Consider the following 23,929-nt stretch of genomic DNA (forward strand, 5'->3'; position numbering starts at 1 on the left):
CTTCCACCATTTCCTCTAAAATTCGCCTCTTCGCAGACGACTGCGTAGTCTATAACAAAGTAACATGTGTGCATGATCACAACCAGCTACAAGATGACCTTCTAAAAATTGACCAATGGTGCAACACCTGGTTGATGTCACTAAACAAATCCAAATGTAAATTAATCCGCTTCGCCAGAAAGAAATCTATCCTATATCATCAGTACTTCCTCGACTCCGACCTAATCGAAACCGTTTCAATGTATAAATATCTTGGTGTAAGACTAACATCGGACCTCTCATGGAATAACCACATTGAAGCCATAGATGCTGACTCATCGAGAACTCTAGGCTTCATCCGACGTAACCTGCGCAGTGCTCCTCCACTCGTCCGGAAAATGGCGTACGACACGTTCATCAAACCAAAATTAGAATATGCAGCTTCCATCTGGAGTCCCCATCAGGCCTAGCTCATCAACCACCTGGAAGCAGTGCAAAACCGAGCCGCTCGATTCACCTTGTCTACTTAAGATTTTTCTGTCAGTGTATCCGCGTTAAAAAATCAGCTAAGCTTGTCTTCTTTGCAGCTACGCAGAAAACTCTCTCGCCTCTTTCTTCTTCATAAAGTCTACTATCACTGCCCCGACCTCAAGAACTCTTTGTTATCACCTCCTGACAGAACATCTTCTCGTCTTAACAACTCCTGCACAATCAAACGTGCCTCCGGTTCCACAAACGAATTCAATCAGTCTTTCCTTCCTCAAGCCATCTCCGACTGGAACAGCCTACCATCCTCCATCGTAACCATCGTGGACCCAGAAGTATTTCTGTCAAGCTTACGGATTCATTTTTCTTGTTATTAGTATTTTTTGCCAGTCTGTACGATTAATAAGCTTGACCTGAATGTGTTAATTAGGTTGTGTTTCTTCCTTTTCTTGTTTGTATAACATGTATATACCCCCCCTTATGTAATGCCCTAACCGGGCCCTTAAGGTGAAAATAAATGAAATGAAATGAAAAAAGCTTAGCTCGAGATTGTCGCACTGAAGCGGAAAAATCGTCGCGGACAGCAAAATCGCTTCCTTTCAGCTTAACAACACTATAGATAAATTAACTGTTTAGAGTGTTGGTAAAGTCGGCTGGACACAGAAAGAATCCAACAAACTCGACACAGTGTTCGTCGTCTCATGTTGTGTATTCGTCTCTTGCCCAGAGTTTGTTTTATTATTTCTGTGTCAAGTCAACATCAGGGTAGTTTAAATATGTTGGGGACAGAGTGTGAAGCAACTGCATTCCTGCGTCATTATAACTATGTGAAACGCGCTCTGGCCTGCACTTCGACGTTGATACACTTCACGCACGTACGTGTTCATAAACAAAGGGAACGAAAGCTCGTTTCTCGATCATTCCTTATCTATGAAGGAGTTTATTTCCAGTGGCTCAAGAGGAACGCGTTTCTATTACTTATCTAAGATTAGAATGAGTCGTTACATTAACGTTACATTTGCATATTTTATTAACATAATGCGCTGGGTAATTCCTAGATGAAATGAAGCCAAAGAGTGAAACTATCCGCATCGAACTCCACGTGTCGTGTGGCCACGATCACATTTCTTCCGGTTCTTTGTTTTCTTTTATCTCTCGGACACTTTCCCAACTCTTGAAATCGAAAATCGAAAAAGTCGATAATAAAAAAAAAATGCCTACCAAATTTGGGTAAAATTGCAGATATATAAAACAAACGTAAGAAAGGGACACCTTTCCTCTTGCTGTTTCCTCGAAAGTGCAAAGAGTTGCCGTTCCGGTTCCACTGATGCAAAACGGAAGGGCGGCGTTCCTCTAGTCCTTTTAAAAGGAACGCGTTCCGGGAACGTCGTTCCGTGTAACACTGACTTGACGTCGTCATCGTAACATCTTATAATGGTTACGTGATGACACTTTGTTTTCAGCCTACAAATTGCAGTATCGAAGCCTTTCCAACAGGCGTCCGCGCGTTAGCTCCCGCACCTCGAGCGTCCATCAAGGCTGCGCACGGGCACTCTTCTCTTCTGAAATACTACAAAAAGCTGTCCCCGAAAATAGGTTTGGTCGCTTTTCAGCAACTTCATGCAACACACTCGCGTGCTCCATCAGGAAAGACCACTGAACCCACGAAGCCATTGTGTCGTCTGCAAGCCAACAAAAACAACTGTATTACGGACTTCTATCATCATCGCTATGTGGCACTGAAACTGCAGAAAAAGTGTTAATAAATTGATATTAAGAAAACACAAGGCTCAAAAAAAAATTATTAAATTCTTACAGACAAGTTTTTACCTCGCATCGAGCCCAGATGCATTTGTCCGTAGCAACGGCCCTAGCAAAAGGTTTGTTTGGAGCACACCGCCATGTTGTGATGTCATCACTTAAAGTGTTGCCAGCAATCTGAAGCTTTGTCTGACATCGCAAGAAACAGTTTTTCGTTCTCTAGGAATGCTAAAACAGTCCGTGACTGAGCAAACTTACATCACTTGAACGCCCTGACACCGTGTCCAAAGCTCAAGATGGATTTTTCAATCGCAACAATCACCAGTTGCGTTCCCTCTGCTTTAAGCACCAAAATGGCCGCGCCTGCGGGAAAATACAAGAATAGCTTATGCACTAGCACTAGACATCTAGCGTACCTACACGCTACGGTTGTGTTCCAAATCTTACTCGACTAGACCGAGGTTTTCCTGCTGATCATATAAAGTGACAATACTGATAAGTGGACGCTGAATGCGAGTAGGTTTTTGAACGCCAAGGTAGGAAACCTGCTTTACTCTGGGGTGAGATGGACTAAATTTTGGAAGCCGCCATAAGAAATTGTGCACCCTCAAGGGTGTAAAAGCCGTAAATACACACTTTCGGCAGCCTCATTTTGGCAATTATTACACTCCTTTAATTGTAAAGATTAAAGGGGACTTTTACACCTTCGTCTTGATTGGAGCAAAAAGGGAGCGGAAAAGGTTGCTGCGTTAAATTGTGGCGAACGACCTTTTAACGAGTGCTCGAACATTAGAAAAACCTTGAGCGGAGAATGTCATATTAACATGTCAAATAAGGATAGCCTGTATCAATAACGCTTGATATTGGCGTGAACAAAGCAACATACTCGTAGCCTTCGTAAGTTTGGAGGGTGTCATATGCGAAAAAAAAAATTAAAGAGTGTACAAAGCAGTACATGACTTATTGATACAACACATAGAAAAATACAAATATCTGGGAGTATGGTTAAGTGAAGGAAGACGGTATCTAAAAGACCATGAAGGTATTGTAATAGAGAAGGGGAAGCGAGATTCAGCTGTCATGAAACACAGAGCACTATGGAACTATAATAGATATGAAGTCGTTAGGGGTGTATGGAAGGGAGTCATGGTGCCAGGACTGTCATTTAGGAATGCGGTAATGTGTATGAAGTCAGAAATCCAGGCAGGTTTAGAGATACAGCAAAGGAGTGTGGGTAGGTTGGCCTAGGGGGCACATGGGAATACACCAAATGAGGGAGTACAAGGGGATATGGGTTGGGTATCTTTCGAGAGTTGAAAAGCGATCAGTAAAGTAAAATTTGGACAAAGACTAGCTGAAATTCAGGATACACGGTGGACAGCGAAAGTGTGCAAGTATCTATATATAAAAAAGTCTAAACACTAAGTGGACAAACCGAACCCGCAAGCTAAAATTTAAATACATTCAACGAGATGGAGCCGACCAGAGCATATGAGTAGAAAAGGGAGTAAAGGAAACAGAGAGGAAATTGTGGGAAGAGAGAATGCAGGGGAAATCAGTTTTAACAATATACAGGGCACAAAAACAAGAAACAAAGAGAGAACAGCTGTATGATAATTAAATGGAAAGCTCTTTGCTGTTTGAAGCTAGAACGGGGGTGCTAAGAACGGAAGCGTACAGGGCCGAATTCCAGGAAGTAGACACTCTGTGCGACGTCTGCAACCGCGGAAGGCAAACTATAGAACATGCAATTTTAAGGTGCACGGGGCTTTGTCCCACCCTCTTGGGGGGAATGACTGCGGATTCGGAGGGGGCACTGGGTTTTCCGGACATGGATGGACGAATGAATAGGGAAAGAATTGCGGTAACTAAGAGGAGATTGGAAGATTGATGGAAGAGATCTAGGGAATGACAAAAAAATACAGATAAAAATAAGCAATACAATTTTATTTAAAAGGGGGGGGGCCTGTTATAGCAAAATTCAAACAAAATAAAAAAAGAAAGAAGGAATGACGAAACGTTAGGCTAGGTGGCACAAGCTGCCGCCCGTTACAAAGGATATAGCGATTACCATACATTTATCCAGTTGAGCAGTCAACGAGGTCGTGATTCTTCTCTCCTGCGTGAAACACTGAGTCTGTATTTGCCTGATCTGTTCCTCTGAGAACCGCATGCGGTGTTTACGGCTTGTAAACTTGTTCGTAAGAATATCCCTAAAATATTTTTGTAGAGTGGTCGCATTTCTACGCGTCGCCGAGTCGGCAATTCAGAGCGCAGCTCTTAGGCGCCTGTTTCCGGCTTGAACGGCGTCGGCGTCGCCGTCGGCGTAACCGCGCGGTGCATTATTTTCCGCTAAATCTAGCGGAAAAATTTCCCCGCTAAATTTACCGGAAAAACTTCCCTGCTAAATCTAGCGGGAAAATTTTCCCGCTTAATCTAACGGAAACATTTTCCCGCTAAATCTAGCAGAAAAACTTCCCCGCTAAATCTAGCGTGAAAATGTTCCCGGTAATTCTAGCGGAAAAATTTCCCCGCTAAATCTAGCGGAAACATTTCCCAGCTAAATCTAGCGGAAAACATTTCCCCGCTAAATCTAGCGGAAAACATTCTCTGGGGTCACGTGACCCCTCGAGGTCACGTGACCCCCCGAGGTTACGTGACCCTTGTGGTCACGTGACACTCCCAAGTCACGTGACCCCCACGTGACCTTGGATGTGACCCTACCAAGGTCACGTGACCACGCCCCCCCCCCCCCCCCCCCCCGAGAACACGTGAACCTCGGTACCTTCCCCTCCTCCTCCTCCTCAAGAGGTCCGCTCTAATTCGGCGTTACAGGGAGTTGTAAACGGCTTTCATTTTTTGTTTAAAGAATTTGTTTATATGCCGCAGTACGAGCCGAATCTTGTTTCTCCACCTAAGAAGAGTCGTGCGCACAGATTTTCTCCCGAACCGAGGGCGCAGGTTCCCAGACACGTGAATCCACGCGGCCAGCAAGTCCCCGAAGTGCTCCTGCCAACGACGGCAGGCCGTTTTTATAAACTATACACCCTTGTACCGCCTATCATCCCGAACATGCAACCCCTTCTACACCGTTCACGCATCATATGAAAGACAAGGTGTTCGCTTCAACCATGGTGACAAAATTATCCGTAGACACGCTTCAAGGGTGTGCATGTTTGCTTTATACATGTATAGGCTTCGAAAATGCCTAAAGAGGGTTTCTGCGTGACCGATATGTGGCGAGACCGCCTTACAAAGAAGAAGCAGACAGTGGATAGTGTCTGCGGTTTTTCTTTTGTGTGATGCAGTAGCAGATGTAACCGCAGCTTAAAGGTGCTGCAGTAACACCCTGAGGCATTATAGCTCTCTAGAACTAGAACACGATGATTTACTTTCTTAAAAGTGTACCATTTCTTGGTGTGTACCTCTGAGCCAGAACCTTTTTGTGTTTCAACGAGTATTATTTCTTATTTGGTCCTGGGACGACCTGAATTCTTCACCCTCCAAAGTGTAGATCTTGCATACCCGTGAGCTTTATTTGTTTGCAGGTTGCCCTCCGACTTCAGGCCCTGGAATACCCAGGAATCAACATGATTCTGACTGGCGTCTTCAGCGTGAGTGACTTCATTAGCTCGACTATCTCGAAGGGTGTAGCACGCCTGTGCCATATGCAGTATGGTTGTCTCTAAAGTCTTACGTCATTAGCCCTACACGTTTCGAAAACAACGCGTTCCATTACCCCGTCTCGTGTCCTCCGCGTGCCAAAAGCCCCGTCCTCGCTCTCCCCGTCCCACCCTTTTCGGCCTTCAACCAACATTGCTTCATGTCTTTACACAGCCTGTTGAGGGTCTACAAAGGCTCTTTTAATTTAAAGGAACAATATAAGGTTAATTTGAACCGCCGTAAAACTTAGAATGATGTAGAATTGGCCTATTGCACAAATCTGCATTACCATGCGATGCACTCCGCTGTCATCGAGAGAGTTCAGGCACAGAATTACACACTTCGTCTCTCTAGATGGATACATATATTTTAGAGCGCAGCTCTTAGGGGCCCGTTCCCGGCTTGAGCGGCGTCGGCGTCGGCGTTGCCGTTGGCGTCGGCGTAACCAAGGTCACCTCAAGGTCATCCCAAGGTCACCCCAAGGTCACGTGACCCCCCCCCCCGAGGTCACGTGACCCCCTCCTTCGAGGTCACGTGACCCCCCCAGGGTCACGTGACCCCACCCGCCGAGGTCACGTGACCTCCCCGATGACGTCATCCTCACTGATGACGTCACCGGCATCCGCATCGTCATCGTCATCATCATTGATGACGTCATCAGTGAATCGTCATCGCCATCATCACTGATGACGTCATCAGTGACGTCACTGATGACGTCACCGGCATCCGCATCGTCATCGTTATCATCACGGATGTCGTCATCAGTGACGTCACTGATGACGTCCCCGGCATCCGCATCGTCATCATCACGGATGACGTCATCAGTGACGTCACTGATGACGTCACTGACATCCGCATCGTCATCGTCATCATCGCTGATGACGTCATCAGTGACGTCAATGATGACGTCATCGGAATCCGCATCGTCATCGTCACTGATGACGTCATCAGTGACGTCACTGATGGCATCATCGGCATCGTCACGTGACCCCCCAAGGTCACGTGACCCCCCAGGTCACTTGACCCCCCCCCAGTACCCTTCCCTCCTCCTCCTCAAGAGCTGCGCTCTAATTCGGTGTTACAGGGAGTTGTAAACGGCTTCCACTTTTTTGGAAAAGTGTATAGACCTTTTTAGCACGACATAAGAAGGATGAAACTGCGTGTTTGGAGCTGTGATAAGTATGGAGGGAGCCATAAGCTGCGGGTTAACAAACAGTTTGGACACAATCCACTTCGTTCGACCAGTGAATTCGCACGTGCTTCAGAGCTGACGAAATCATTGGTTCAATGATTATTGATAAACGCCGTATACTTTTAAAAGGTTCGACAGTAACTAATATTTTCTGCTTGTTTTCACTTTTAACGTCGCACGACGGGAATGTGTTTAGCGCACGCCTGAAGAAAGGGAAGGTTTCTTCCTGTGAGAGATGAGACAAACGGAAGCAATCAATGACACAATACACTATACAACAATCGATTCAAAATAGCCATTAGCATTTTGAAAATTCAGGAAAGACCGCACCCGTAAGGCTATCATTAAAATATATTGTAACACATCGTGGTGCCATATCCCTGCGGGCGCAGCAAGCGGACGATGCAGTCTGTCGTCTACATATCGTTTACCTATCGAGGAGGACCCCGGGCAGCTTTCTTTTTTCAGAACAGAGTTTTTTTTTTATTGTTGTTGTTATTGTTGTTTTTATGGGCGGAGTATACTGTACAATCCTGACTTGACCTTGCGTGTACGTCGGCGGTTGTTGTTTTGCCGAGAGTGTCAGTTTGCTATCAAATTTGAACACGTGCATGGCTGTTCAGTAACTGTCCTTCCTGCCCTTCTGAGAATCCTACTAAAAATGAATGTTTAGATTCTTCACTTCCATCGCGATTCACGCCTGGGGGGCAGTATATTTACCCGTTGCTTTATTTGACGCTTTGCTATTAAAATCATACAGTGTTGTCTTTTTTTTTTATGGGCATTATATTTTTACAGGCACCTCAATCTGTTGAGGAACTTATAAGACGTGAAAGTCCGCGAACGGTGCCCGTAATACAAACCACTGATGTACTAGCGTCAATGCTTACGCGGCGTGGGACCCCGCGCAGCATTGCTGATGTGGTCCCGTTTTTCTCACAATGTGAGTATGATTCCGTCGTATTGTGTATCACCATCGTCGTCGGGCAACGCGAGACTCAGCCCGGAGCTTTGGAATCTGCCGTGCGTCTCAAGCGTTCACAGTAATAAATTATTCTGACTACAGACAAAAAAATATAATTTATCTTACAATATGATTAAATTGCGAGAACGTTTCTAGATACAAAGACGCACGTGAAGTTTGACCTCGAGTATGCCACGAACTGACGATTAACATCCGAGCACAACGGTCGTGCCAGCATGATAATAGACAGTTCCAGCCAGAAAAGTAATGGCTCACTCACTCTTGCAGAAAACGTTTTTGCCGCCGACCACATTTGCTTGGTAAAAATAGATCGCGCCGTTTCCATGCCGACGGCCGCGTCCGCGCTACTCCGGCCTGTCGGATGTCGGAGAAGGCAGCCTCTAGCCGGCTCGTACCGCTCCTTCGCACTGGAAGCGGATCCGCGTTCGCAAAGCGGTTGGGAACGCGGTTGTATAAAGATTTAGTACAATTGCACGCGCACTCGATGTCATCGAGTGCGCATGCAATTGCACTGGATTTTTATACAACCGCGTTCGCAACCGCTTTGCGAACGCGGATCCGCTTCCAGTGTGAATGAGCGGGTACGGTGCTCGAAGAACTGAGGTTAACGCTTCACCGCCACGCGATATAAAATAGCTAACAGCCCAGTGCCGAGAGAGTACCCAACAATCTCTTGGCAATCGTCAAAAGACGAAATAGTCGTAAAGATGGGGGCTGACCATGTAGATCGTGCCCTCCCAAAATGGCAACAGCGGAAAGCAAGCTCACGGGAGAGGGCGCACGCGTGCGCAGTGGCTTATTAGAAAAGGGTTCATTAATTGTCGTACTTCGTTTAAAGAAAGTGCCCTTTTTGTATATCCCAAAGACGCTCGAAATCCATAGCACAATGGAAGAAGCGAGAGGTCTGAACGACGCCACCTCGCCGCGGAGCAAGTGTGTCGAAGGTCCGCTCTCATTTCTGACAAACGCCGTGAGATGGCGCAGCATGACAGGAGCTCGAGGAAGCGTCCTGATTCGCGCCCACGCCTTTAAGGGCGCGTGGCGCGCGACCGCGCACGGAGGGGCCCCTAGAGTAACTGCATGCGCTCCGCTTGCAGTTTCTCTCCGCACGGAGGGTAACTGCAAGCGGAACACTACGTTGTTCCGGTATCTCTCACTTCTTCCACCGTTGTGCAGAGCGCTCATATATACCCGCTGTGACAATGTGGTGCTTCCTGACGTTACGGTGCTGCATGATCGCCGGTGACATGACACGATGATTTCACAATGCCATGCGACTTCATGTTGTCCCTTGACGCCAAAGGGGCACGGCACGTCTCGATGTCACGTGACGGCCATCATGCTGACGGCTTTACGTGAACATTGTGACGTCATTATCGTGATGTCACCATGAAGGCTACACGCTCGGGCTTAAGGACTTGACAGCTTTAAATACATATCGAGTTACAATATTGTTATTCACCGGTATCTAACATTTCCTTTGTAACATTCACTTAGGTATGATCTAACTGAATCACAAACTCGTTATACTGACAACGATAAAATTGGTGTTAAAAATTTTTTTTACCCAGTTAATATACGGACCAATGCGCCAAGAAAATGAGAGAGAGAGCAGGAAACGAGAGAGAGCAGGTACGCGAGAACGCCGAGCTCTGATTGTAAGGATTAGTGGGTAGACGTAAAGCTAGCTGCCTTTGTCTCCACTGCAATCGTCGAACGCGTTTGAGTGCGAGAGTCAAACACTGGACACAGGCGTTCCGCGCACTAACGCCTTCCGCGAGCGCACTGGAGGAATGCAGAAAGCGTAAGGTCTACCCACTAATCCTTCCAATCAGAGCTCGGCATCCTGGCGTCCCCTCTCGTCTTTTCCTCTCCCTCACTTTGTCGGCGCAAAGTCTCTTTTCAAAATGTCCGCGCCAACACCTGTCCGCCATTGCTTGCACACAGGGATGTGCAGTATTTCAAATACAAGTATTTGAAATACGAATTTCAAATACTTTGTGTATTTTGCACTTGTATTTATTTACAAATTGGGTAATGTATTTGACGTGTGTATTTATGTACTAAAACGTGGGTGTTTCAGATACAATTGTAATTAAATACAATTTTGTGGGCGAAAATATATGCCTCAAATTTATTTTCACTGTCCAGAGCAGGAAGACAACTACGTTCTGCACCGAATGCAGTGTCTCTCAATCAAGCACAAGCGTTTAGTGACTTTGTGATTACGGTGCTAGTCCAGGGCAAGAGTAGTGACGAAATCGACGTTCACAGGCAGACTGGCTAAATAAGTGCCTGTGACAACTTGTGATGCTTTCCAGCCTGATTTCCATCCATATTTTTGCCTGGAACATTCTAAATGCGCGGGTCGTCCAGATTTTCGCAACTGGTGCGAGTTGCAACAATAAAAAATTCTCTAGCTAGTGCTGCGCCTCTTGGTCGTCTCGGTTGTTTGTTGGTCGATACCAAAATGTAATTCACAAAAAAAAAAAGCTGCTTGAAGCTCTGTACTTTTTTCACCTATTACGTCCAAGCTGATTACATTTTTTTTGTGATTATATTTCTATTACATTACTAGAGCCTCGCACACTAACTCCCGAGTGTGCGATGCAAAATTAAAATGAGATGCCCAGAAACCCTGTGCAGGTGCCCTGAAGTCGCTGATGCAAATTTTGAGGAATTTATTTGGAAAAGTATTTGGAGGAGACCAAATATATTTGTTGTATTCGTATCTTGTACTTAAATGTTTTTTTGGAAATGTAATTAGATTTGTAACTATACATTTTCGACGAAGTATTTTGTATTTGTATTTCGATACATATTTGCATGTATTTTGCCCTTCCCTGCTTGCACACATCCTCTGAGCAAGGTATTGGACACGAGGTCTGCTTCAGCGTTCGGCGTGAACTCGGCTCAGCTCGTATTAAAAAGATGTAATTACGTCATCGCTCGGCGCAGACTCGAATCCAATCACGCGCTTCGTGCCCAAGCAATGGCGACCGCCAATGTTGCTCGATGGACTTTTAAAAAGAGTCTACTTCAGCTGTAGTCACTGCAAACTAAAGAAGCCAGCTGTGTGGCGCACTACCCGCCCGCCTCCCGCCTTTTAAATATTTTGAAAAGAAATAGCTGTTTTCATTTGTTTGGTTTGAACTGATTTTGTATTTTCTGATGCCAATGGTTGTTTAATCGGTGTTTTGTTGTTGTTGTTGTCTTTCACATCCTAATTTGTATTTTTTGCACCGACGAATGTTAATCGGTGGTCTTGGGTTAAAAGCTAAAAGTCTATGGTCTATATAAATAATCCGACGTTTCGAACGGGAGAATAGTATAGCCTGGCCTTCAATCTCTTCTCACATCATCCGACATTGAAACTGACAGTTTGGTGGTCGTTGCATGGGATCACAATAAGCAACATTCGCAACGTCGTGTACTTTGTTTCATTAAGTGCTTGCCCTGTTAACACTTGTTTGGAGCTTCGTGTAGTGTTGTCGCTCCAAAGGTATAGCCCAAGACGCGCGTGACTATCAGTTATCGTGCTCTACTGTCTGCTTCGAGATGACTAGCCGTAGGGGTGCTGCGCACGGCTACCGTCATGTGCCCTGACATGTGTGTATATATGTTGGTGTGGCAATAAACGGGACACTTCTTGGTCTGGGCCACAAGCTGCAAGTATTGCGTTCCTTCCGGCAGCAAACGCGACAGTTTCTTCGACTTTCAGTTTTTTAAGCACTTTTGGTTAGATGTTCGTGACGTTTGTTTTCACGGTTCTGTCTACTTCGACCCACTGGGTATGCTCAACTAGGAGGCGTGTGCATCAAATATAAGCACGCCTTTGTAAAGGATGGCGGCTGCTACGAAGGAGTGGAAGTGGCAGCAGTACTTTCTGCAAGACTGTGAGTGATTTGAACCTGCTTTCCATAGTATCACATAGAACAAACGTTACTGGTAGAAACATCAAGTACCTCTTATCCCCTAGTTTTCAGAGTCACCAGCTTAGGCCACAGCAGAACGTGTTAATGAACAAGCAGCCCCGCCTATCATTGCATGCAGCTGTTGTTGCGGTGCTTCTCTACGTACTACGTCGAAACGCAATACCATTTCGACATTTTTATTGATATGACGGCCACATTAAGACGATATAATTGAAACCAGCCTCGTCTCTTCCTTTAGCCCATGATTGTAGCAGAAAGAGCCCACCACGTTTTTCTGTACATAGCCAAACACTGTTCCCTTGTCTTGGGAGGCATTGCGAAGATGATCAGAAGACTTTTAGCAAACTTGAGTATTCTATCATAGCATGGATGAATGGAATTGACAGCACCTTTCGTATCAAGCTGCAGCTTGCGCCATCTAGCTTAGAATTATGTACAGCCTTCCCCTTCAAGCTTTTTTTATAAATTACGTATCGTGTTAAGTTATCTACCCCACCAATTTTGAGTATTATCACGCTTCTCTAGGCCTTCTCCGCCAATATTATGACCTACTTTCTTTTTGTAATTATGATCCTTTGTTTTTGTTTTCTTCCATTCTCGCTAACACAACCACTACACTCATCAGAGCCGGCACACCTTTAGAAAGGGCAGGACAAAGTCCCGTGCACATCAAAAGCATATGTCCATGCGTCTCGCTGTTACTATGGCAGACGGCACATCTCTTGAAATTGAGCCCTATACGGCTTTGTGCTTGACTCACGGTCTCGCCTCAAACAGTGAAGAGAATCCCTGTGAATTATCAAACACCTGTTCCTTTCTTATGTCCTTTTTTGTGTCTTGTACATCGCACATTGATGAGGTTAATTCTTTTTTTGCATTCTTTCCTCTCACATTTTTCTTTTTACTTTCTTTTTCACTCTCTCTTCCGGTGAACTAATCTTTTCAGCTCCATCACTAGTGCGTAGGTATTTAAATGTCAGCTTCCGCGATATCATTTAATATCGTATCAAAAAGAATCCCGTACTTTAAGCAATTGACATTGAACGAGGGAAGCAATCAAGCTTCAAATTGAGATCTGGATGCCGTGGGCGGAAAACGGTCTGTTGGGGAACCAGCCAAACAACCATGGACATACCGCAGCGAGGTGATGGTGGGTGGGAAGAGTGTATAAGCATTTACATATGCCAAGTCTGACCACTAATATGGACACACTAAACCCGAAAGCTAAAATTTAAGCACTACCTACAAGTAAGTGTTGGGTTAGGACTGACAACCTCTGTGGAAAAGGATATAAAAGACACTGAGAGTAAGATGTGAGATGCAAGAATGCAGAAAAAATCAGCTTTGACCGTGTAAAGTCATGGCTTCTTTTATAACGACGATGCCTGCCCGCGTTATGACTTCCTCGTGCGTGCTTCGGCGCCGTTGCGCCTGCTTCACATAATCACCGCCAGGAGCAGCACCTCTATAAAAATGAGGACAATGCCTGTCCGCAGCGCACTGCTATTACCTCCAACGTACGTGATTCCAATACCTCCAGAACTCATATTTCTACGCGCGTCACCAAGCGAGGGCGTGCGTGCGTGTGGCCGAATGAAAAAGAACAAAGAAAAAAATGAAAAAAGAAAGTGCCTGGCCGAATGGTTACCGCGCTTAACTGTCGCGCGGAACGTCTAAGTTCAAATCCAGTTAGCGGAATGTTTTTATTTATTCTTTCAACTTGGTTTTCTCGTAAGTTCCAGAACATTCTCGTCTGATCGAGTTCCGAATGTACTGCGCGCCGAAAGTTCTACGCGGAATGTTCCAGAAACCCACGCGGGTTTACATAGGGGACCTTCCATGGCGCGCGGAGTCAGTCTCGCCCCAGCGCTCGATCCCGCTGTTTCGCCGACATCGACGCCTCCGATGCTAGCCTTTCTCTATTTTGTTTCGGGCACAAGTTCACCCCATTAAACGTTTAGCTTCCTCAGCTATTCGCCCCCCCCCCCCTCCTCCCTCATTTGTCCTTCGCGATATTTTGGTGGAGCTGCGGCATATTGCATTCTATGCCCGTAAAGCGTACCCCTCTGAAGGCACCCCGTCCGAGCGACGTGCTCAGCCCCGGAAGGCTACCCTTCGCCGTAGACGCCGAAGCCCGAACAAGCCGCCGTACTAGACGTCAGTCCCCAGACCTTGGTCTCTTGTCCGAGAACCGGAAAAAGAAGATCCTGACCATGATCACCTTGCCTGCCGTCGTGCTGCCCGTCGATCCGCGGACACTTGGGGGCTATGTTTGGCTTTTTGCACTCCTTGGAGACTAGGGTGAACGAAGTGACGTCAACAACGCAGCAAATGCAGATTGGATGTTGATTTTGTTTTCTTCTGTCAACATCCAACCTGCGTTTGCTCTAGTCGTTGACGTCACTTCCTTCTTCCAAGTCTCCTGGGAGTTCAAAAAGCGCAACATAGCACCCCTGCTCCCTTCCTCGGCGAGATCTACGAGGACGTCGAAGTCTGGATCAACCAGTACCAATCTCACTCGGAGGAACTGCAAGGCGCTGCTTCAAAAACCATGGCTTCGTTGATCTCGTGGGACATTTGCAAGAACGAGCTCACGCGTACATTCGCCAGTCAACACCGAAGAAAGAGGGCCGAATAAATGCTGCAGTTGAGGACCCGGGGCCCCAATAAGAGCGTCACGAGCTTTGTGGAAGACGTCCTTCGCCTGAGCTCCCGCGCCGACCCTCAGAGCACCGAGGAAAAGAAGCTGCGTATTCTGATGCATGGCGTGAAGGACGACATCTTTGGTGGAGTCGTACGCAACCCACCGACGACTGTTCAAGAATTTGTCGCGGAGGCGACGAACATTGAGCGTGCTCTGCAAGCCCGAGCCAGCCACTACCAGAGGCTACGCGCCGTCAACGCGGTTCCGCAGTCCTTTTGCGACTTTACCCACAGCATCCCGGGCATTTAAGAGCTTATTCGCGACGTCGTCCGGGAGGAGCTTTTTGTCGACTGCTGAGCACCCGGCCTCAATCTCCATTGCCGAGGTCGTTCGGGACGAGGTTTGGCGAGCGTTCCTTCCGCATGCCCCTGTCACCGTGGGCGCAGCCAATAAGCCGACGCTGAACTACGCCTCAGTGGCCCAACGACCACCGCGAGCTGCTCAACAATACCCGGTGGCGCCACGACGAGACTCACCAACACAGGCGTACTCCCGACGCAACGACGGAGGACGTCAGTACGACCGCCGAGACCAGAAGCGCCAAGGAAAACCACGTTTGGAGAACAGCTGGATCGAGCGCTGGGGCGAGACTGACTCCGCTTGCCATAGAAAGTCCCCTATGTATACACGCGTGGGTGTCTGGAACATTCGACGTGGAACGTTCGGCGCATAGAATGGTTTGAACTCGATCAGACGAGAATTTTCTCGGACTTACGAGAACGCAAAGTTGAAAGCATAAATAAAAGAACATTCCGCTGACGGGAATCGAACTTAGACCTTTCGCACAACAGTCAAGCGCGGTAACGCTCGTTTGGCAACGCGCGTGGCAATATTTCATAGCGGACGAGCTGCAACATATGTGGTTTCCAATAGTGAATAAATGTAATGGACGATGACCCAGCACGAATTATAGATAGATGACCGAGCTGGTAAACTTTTACAATGTCGAAGCAGCGAACACTGAAAGTTGTATTGCTGAGGCCAAAGATCAAGCGCCAAGATCAGAAGGGGAACGGAAATCACAACGGCCAGGTTCTTCAGGGGTTGCAACCGCTACGAGGCACCCTAAGCCGTGTGGAAGGTGTTAGCTGTGCCGGAGCTTACGTTTCGTACTGACGTTCTGTGCCTGCTGTCAGGCAACCGTCACCCTCTCGAGGTGCGCCAAAGAGAGATGAGCAGTCAAGCAGCACCTAAGAAAGCCGTGGATATAGGCTGAGAGGCTGATCCAGCTTTGAACCAAGCTGTGCTTTGAGGGAAGATTAGCATCCTGCTGAGGCTTCACTCAAAAAGCCATTAATCCAGGCAGGCTTTCCTTAAAGGGAAGCTGAAGATGCTCATGAAAAAAAAAATGAGTTGGAGGTGAATCCTAGAGTATTTTTATCTCGTGAATCTGAAGGCCCGTTCACACTCTTGCGACCGAGTGCGACTGAGAGAGACGATATCTCTTACAACTTCTTAAATGTTTTTAGAATGAGGGAACATACTGACATTGTGGCGCCATCTATGTGGTGACCCTGGAACTGCATTTCACAAGAGCGAAGGTTTTGCCGGATTTTCGAGGTCAAATGTGCGTAATACCCATAGAAAGGCTCGTTTATAACATTGTCAAAAGTTTTTCGAGCCAAGAAAGAAAGGATAATTCTCGAGAAATAAAAAAATATATGCCGGACCGCCGAGTTTACACTGCTTCCCAATAGATGGCGCCAGTGTGTTTTCTTGTTTAACAAGTTTTAAGGAACCCAGGTTTAAGAGGCCGCAAGAGTGTGAACGGGCCTTGAGTATCACGTCAATATTCCCTCGGACTGACACCAGTCGTGACGTCTTTTTTTTTTTTTTTTTTCTTTTTTTTAATCTTTCCGAAAACAAGAAAAGAGTGCGCGTGCTTAGCTTTGGTAGGCGCTGAAGATGCGCAAGAGTGGAGATTCCGAAAACTCCTTTTTTGACGTAACGCTCCGGGGAGGAGGGGCTTCGGCGGTGATTTCAAAAAACATTTTTCTACAACCTCCGCGCAGCAGATAAAAAAAAATCTATATTCGGGTTCCTGGAAGCCAAACGAAGACGATTTAAGTGTTTTTATTTGAGTACAGAACCGCTTCAACTTCCCTTTAATGTCCGTCGGAAAAACGTGTCCACTGCATACTCTTGACTAGACGTACCGGCGTGCGGTCGTGTATCACGATGCACGTTAACGACCCCAGGCTAGCTTTTCTACTGACCTGGCTAAATTTCTTATTTACAGCTAAGACACCAGACGCCCATTGAGGCTGACAAGCTTCGGGTTGTATAAACATACACACAATATATTTAGTAGCAGAAGGTAAACTTTAATACGCAGTCTTTCCATTTTTTTTTTTTTTTTAACGGGTTTTAGTATTTTCTATGGTCCCGAATGTTGCTTGGAGTCTCGGGAAATGACATCCCCGGCACCTTCGTTTGCGAGTCTACCTAAACTGTTGCAAAAAGCGTAATAAAAAAAAAAAATATACATACTAAGTTCGATTTACAGACGCCGTGCCAAATGCCCAAAACAGCACCAAGGATGCAAGAACGCACTAAAGAGGCCTAATCATGTCGTTCACAATTTCTGCCTTGTGTTGGAAAGTGGCGCGCCCTTGTTGTGATAGCTGGCAACCGGCGAATGGGCAGGAATTATCAGTATACAGGAACCTATGGTATAGATATTTGTCGCATAACTAGCAGCGCGCAACTGACGCACCCCCGACCCAGTGCATTTTTGGATGGCCCGCTGGCATAGTGTATGCAACCGCCAAGGGTAAGGGCGAAGAAGCTTAGAGAGGTACACATCGCGACACTGTTAGCGCGAACACGACATCGGCGCATTTTTGCATTTCACTTCTAAATGGTATTAGCAAACACGAAATTTCATCGCTTACATTATAGAACTAAATGAGCTCTTTCCGTAGCGATGATGACTTGGATGACATCCCTTGGTTTCAAAAAGAAAAACTGGAAAAACCGGCGATCGCTTGTTCGCGCTAACAGTGTCGCGCTGTGTACGTAACACGTAAATCAGGTCATAATGTTTTCTATTCTTTTTCTTTTTTTTTTGCTTTGTTTTTGCTGCTTTAGAATTTTTGAAAGTCAACGGTTGTCTGTATTTCACTGCGTCGTCGTCGGATGCAGGAATGATACTACTAAGCATAAGAACAATTGCGGAAAGTGTGCGATGAGGACAAAAAGCTGCTGCGCGAGTGTGGCTGCAATGTCATTAACCTTCACATTAAAAATTAAAACAGCACAAGTACACGGACAAGAACAAGAAGGTAGACAAACATGGCGCTGGACAAGAACAAAAAGGTAGACGAACAACCTTCCTGTTCTTGTCCATGTGCTTGCGCTGTTTTAATTTTTAATCATGAAATACCAACTAGCCCAAACTTATACGTTAGACAACCTTCACATGTTCCCCAAGCATCCTTATTCATGAAGTCAGTCGATTGTGAGCATGAATTGGGAGGTCTTTGCATGTTACTCATTACACGTTTTTGCTCACGACTACTTAGTCCAAGGCAAGGAAACTGATTCCAACCAGGTGCCGGTGCTCCGATTAGGTTATCGCTGCAGTGTATATTTTTACGCCATGGCACGTGAAGGGTATGAAAACGTCTGCGTTCCACCACTCAAAATGAAGCTATCAAATGCCGAGAGCTTGCCAGCATAAACTATATTTAACTGCTCATATAGTTCTTTCTTTGTGGAAATTCAATTAAAACACTTCGCCACCATCGTCCTCGTTCTTTCGAGGAGATAAAGTGATAATCTGTCAATAGGCAGCTCGATTCAGCCGGCCAAGTTCCGGCCGATTTCCAGCCAAGTTATTGTAGACCACTATAGCCAAGTCTAGCCACGTTCCTCCCTACCCAAACCGTTCCCTACCCAGATAGCTGTGCCACCACAACCAACAGGTATTTGCAGAAGTGTTGTAAGTTGGCCGAACTGGTATGATGACGTAGTGAACAGAACAGCGCACAAAAAGAAAACGACAGAGATGAGGAACATGGACGTTCCTTCTTTCTGTCGTCTTTTTGTGCGCTGTTCAGTTCACTGTTTCAACGGGTATTTCAAGTTTTAGGCCGCTAGGCGGTGTCGTCGGTGAAGGGATTGTCAAGATGGCGGCGTGCTTAAAAAAGGTCTGTAAAAGACACAACCAGGACATAAGAAAATATTATTGTTATGATTATTCAGGGGGGAGTTCGTTATTACTTGATGCTGGAACAGGAGCATTGAGGACTAGTAAAAGTAATTATGCTGTGTGTATGTTTGTACGACCGGAAGTCGGTCAGCCCCAGTGAGCGTACTGGTGCAGTTGTAAATGAGACATTTAGCGGATGTTGCTCCCGCCCTCTGGTAGGGTCACGGATTTGGCTGGAAGGTTTGCATACTAGACTGGAGTTTAACAAACCGGAGCTTAAAAATCTGCTAGTAATTATGAAAAGAAATTTGAATGACGTACAGCCAACTAGAACATCTGAGGACAGGCGGGCAGAAAAAACTTTAAACTCCCTCCCACGTGGCTCCGGTCACAAAGTCTCAAGCCTGTCTCCCAGCGGGCCTAGGGTTTGGGTAAAGCCAATAAGGTTTGGCAAGCTGAAAATTGGGGACTCCCTCGCGAGGGGGGGGAGGGGGGGGGTTATGTTTGTAGTTTTTTGCCCTATTCACCAAAGATTATTCTTGCAATATCCCACACTGCCTGGGGATAGCTAGAGAAATATAGAGGGGTTTGGGGGGAGTTGGCTTAGAAGGACAAGGGGAGGGATCATGCTTTTTTTTTAGGCTATGTGGCGCAATCTATCGCCCGTTAGAAAGGCTGCAACCGTTCGCCAAAGTTTAGTTAACCTTTCTTCCATCCAAAGTTTAGTTAACCTTTCTTCCAATAGAAATCTAAAGAAAGGTTCACTTAAATGGGGGATAACCGGTAGGCGAGGGAAGTATTCGAGTATTTATATATAAACAGTTTGAACACAAAGCGGGCAAAATAAACCCGAAAGCTGACATTGAAACACTAGTGATGATACTAAGCAGACGAGTTCAGCGGAAAAGGTAGTGAAATAGGCAGAAAAAAATGTGGGAGGAAGGAGTGCAAGAAGAATAAGCTTTAACAATAGACAGGTCACGAAAACAGTACGTAAGAAAAGAAAACGTGTTTGATAATCCAGGTGGAAAAACTTTGCTGTTCGAGTTGAGAACGGGAATGTTAATGAAAAAGTCATACTAGGCTAAATTTGAAGTGATACACATTATGATCCCATAGTGACACCGAGATGCTAGAACACTTGATATTGAAATGCGCGGGGTTTCGCCCCTCCATTTCACAAGGAGTGACGGAATTGGCGGGGGTGTTGAGTTTTGCTGGCGGGGGTGGAAGAACTGACGATAAATTTGTTACAGTCACAAAGAGGAAGTTAGAAGATTGGTGAAAATTATCGAGGGAAAATTGGATAACGTAAAACTAAACAGCGCAGGTATAGGGCACGGTCGGGAGAGTGGAAAATGGGAACTCTCTCCCGCGTGGCTCCGGCACACCAAAGGCTTAATCCGGTCCCCCAGTGGGTCCGGTGTTGGGGTGACGCGGACAAAGTTTGACCAGAGCAAATTTGGCGACTCCATCGCCGGGGGGGGGGGGGGGGGGGGGGTATTGTTTTAGTTATTTTATCCGATCCTTCAAAGGTCATCATGGCCATCACCCTCATGGCCTCCTGGTAGTAGCAGAAATGCTTTGGCATAGGAGGGAATCATTTATGTTTTCTTTTTAGTTTCTAGGCTTGGTAGAGCAAGCTAGTGCCCCAGAGGCCTTGCAAACATGTATGAAACAAGACAACAGAAGACGTATCTTGCTTTTCCTTCATCAGTGAGTATCGAAGAGAAGAAAAAGGATGTTTCCTGTTGTCTTGTTTCGTCCTCGACCTTTGTTTTTATTTGTTATTGCATATTCCAACACACTCTCGATCTTGGGGTAGTATATATGCAGAGATTTACAAATTACTAAAACAGCGTTTCGTTGTTAAAAGTAAAGCGAGTATAGCAAGCTCACATAGCCGCATTAGTAATTGAGTAAATTGCTAACTAAGGCATAAAGCGAGCTATTACTTCCAAAATTTGCTCTTATTTTTGTGACGGGACAGAATTCAGTACGAGGCTAGCAAATCTTTTGATGAAGAATTTTTCTAGTCGGCAGATTTATTGCAGATAGTTGAAGCTGCGCACAAACTCAAAAGCGTCTTCGTCTCGCAGGCTAGGTGCAGAGTATGACGGAAGATTGGATGCTGTACCGTGCCCTAACTTCGCCGGGTTCTTCATGGGCACTGGACAAATTTTTGTGCCGTTCACATTTTCTAATTGTTCAAGAGATTTGATCGTCGAGACTCTTAAAAAACGGTAAATGCATGTAAGAATTTTATTAAACGGGTGATGTGCAAATAGGTGACACGCAGAAGGAAGTGTTTTTTCAGACCTTTTCCACGAGGGCGCAGCCATCTTGAATGTAGTCCCTTCTGGTGCGCGTTAAAACATTGTTTTCATCCCTCCACGCCGCTGGAAGGTTTAAAAAAAAATATTCGCCAGAGTGCCACACATTCTTGTTTTGCCTCACCGATATTTTCACGGATATTTTAGGTTGAAAGGCTTCATAATTTCTTCGTCTTCCGTACCAGATAAGGAACCTACGTGACTAAGAACGAAAGAAAACGAAAGACAAAAATGTTTTGCGGGCATTTACACGCAGGTGATCCACCTGCATGTGGATCACTTGCGCTTTCATTTTTAGTTTTTGCCAGATAACTGTCCATCTATTAATATTTACTTTTTTTTTCAATGCTGCGACCACGGGGTGCTTCAAACAGGACGAAATTTCTGCAGTCACAACATCTGCAACAGAAGTGGAGGTCCTCCATTTTCGATCCACTTTTGTCTTTTTCTTTCAATTTTTTTTTTCTGTGTGTGTTTTGTTGGAAACTTATTTTTTATCGTGTGTGTCCAGGCAGCCAGTCTCAAGCTTTGCTGGCTGTCGTCGATGCTTCCGCTGTTGTTGGCGGTCCCCAACCATCCGAAAAAACGAAAGGGGAAGAGACGAATGCGAGGAGATGAGGAAAAAGCCGCGCTGTTTGTGTGGTTAATGTTCATACCGAAAACGGACGCGCGCTCCGCAACTTTTCAAGTTTTAAAAAAGAAAAAAAAAGCTTTGCTTTTTGTTTTCTTTTTGCGACAGTATTTTTCGTGTACTGTGTGTACAGCTCTTAAGCGGGTACAGAAACGAAAATTTAAATATACGGAAACCTTTCCGAAATGGGTGAAATATGACCTATATGATATCCGTAAATGACAGTCGCACGTTCGTATTTTGAGCGGATGGCTATAGTTTTCGTTTCAAGCGTCCGATTCTAGCCAGCGCTTCGGAATCGGCCATCGAGGCGTGCGATACGTCACGGGAACTCCGTTGCAATCCCGACGTCAGGCTCCTCAGCACAGCCAAAGGCTGGCGTGGTTATGAGCGCCGCCACTCGTTGGCCTTTGCGTGATACAATCTCGCGTTTTCGGAGTGGCAGAGGACTGACGACCGTCTTGACGCATTAATTTCGGCTCTTGCAGTCCTCGATGTGTTTTGCCATGATCTATGATAGGGGTGGCCAAGTTGCGGCTCTTCGCGTGTTAGAGTGCGGCTCGCGGCTCCCTACCCTACCCCCCCCCCCCCCCCCCCACACACACACACACACACAAACACTTCCCCCAAAAGAGAAATAGAACGCGTTTTAAATCGAAAGACAGATTGCGGTGTGGTCGGCTTATGCTACTGCTACCTTACGTACTGTTGGACGGCTTTTGACTCGGATAGATTGAAAGTAGCTCAAGTTTTGTTTATTGATTTGGACAAAAGTTTGCCCCCCCCCCCCCCCCCCCCCCCCCCCCCCGCGGCTCTTGGAAGTTTCGTGGCTGTGTTTGCGGCTCTTAGGCCGGGTCAGCCTGACCACCCCTGATCTATGAACTCGAGAGGATGAGGATTTTGACTGCCAGGGGGACTCGAAAAATGCAAGCGAGGACGAGTAGTCACTCTCGCACACGGTTACGGACAGGCGATTCGGGCTAGAACCGTACGAACCACCCGACAGACCGACCGTCCGCCCGACAAAATCTGAAGGGGGTCGATGTCACCAAGAAAGGCCCCACTTTTATTAACGATTGTCGAACTTGGAGGTGTGCGCTATTATGTGTTTTATTACTAGCCTGTTCACTTAACAGGTTGCTTCACTTTTTGTGCGGTTCATTTTCTTTTTATAAGAAAAAAAAAGTAGTCGGCACAACCCCTGGCAGCAAACGAATATTCTTGGTAGAAAGACCTTCAGATACGCGATGACAGTGTGTCGCCTTTCATAGTTCTCATCGCGACAATGGTCACTTTAGATGCGATCGGTTTTCACTGGCGCCCGAGAGACGACGAACACGCGAGGCGGATCCACACGCTTCGGAATTTCTCATCGTCTGGAAACCCGTGGGTCGGCGCCTCGCTGTTCAGCACGCTGTTGCTGCAGCCCTCTGCTGCGCAATAGCGCGTTATGATTCCTGTCCGCAAACGTGATAAATAAAAGCAGAAATATCTGTGCTGTACCCAAACTACGGTGCCTGGAACGCTGTTGGAGGAAATTGAAAATCTTTTTTTAGAGTGTGCTGGCTGATGAGGGTCATTGGAAAACCCATGCAGCCTTCTTTAGCAGACCGAATAAATGGCTAAAAGCACCAAAGAAAAAGCTATAGGCAGCTATAGCATGCTGGCTACAGAGAGCCAGACATTAGAAAAGCCGAAAAGCGCTTTGACTGGACAGTGATAGGGCCATAAACAAAGCTAAGGAGGCCTATAAAGACGACCATAAAAAATATGCTAAAGACAGCCTTAGAAAATTCTTTAGCTAATTGGGCCAAACAGCTAAAGGCGACCATACAAAGAATTTTCTATAGCCGACCATGACAGTTTTGTATGGGATAGCTTTTAAGGTTGCGCACATGATCGTCTTGCTGATACCATGTTTGAAATAAACATTAGTATCTCGAATGGTACGCGATGTTTTTCAAGAAAAGAAAACGAGTTTCTGAGTTTTATTTTTTACCGACCGCGCAGTCGGGTGAAAAGCGGTTGTAGCAGGTTGCCACAAAAAGTGCTCCCTTATCTCTTCATAGCAGAACCTCCTGAGACGAACATTTACTGAAATGGACCG

At 46.1% G+C, this 23,929-nt stretch overlaps 1 protein-coding gene across 1 annotated transcript in view; it reads left to right on the forward strand.

The window, feature by feature from the left end:
* LOC120839979 overlaps positions 1-23,929 on the forward strand; it is a 57,745-nt gene that overhangs the window by 28,793 nt on the left and 5,023 nt on the right. The window contains 5 exon segments of the mRNA XM_042293609.1: positions 5,775-5,840; positions 7,880-8,028; positions 9,564-9,611; positions 11,855-11,962; positions 20,958-21,101. Of these exon segments, the coding sequence (XP_042149543.1) occupies positions 5,775-5,840; positions 7,880-8,028; positions 9,564-9,611; positions 11,855-11,962; positions 20,958-21,101 (515 nt within the window).

The sequence above is a fragment of the Ixodes scapularis genome, unplaced genomic scaffold (assembly GCF_016920785.2).
Source record: "Ixodes scapularis isolate PalLabHiFi unplaced genomic scaffold, ASM1692078v2 PGA_scaffold4__175_contigs__length_147842914, whole genome shotgun sequence".
NCBI classification, from domain to species: domain Eukaryota; kingdom Metazoa; phylum Arthropoda; class Arachnida; order Ixodida; family Ixodidae; genus Ixodes; species Ixodes scapularis.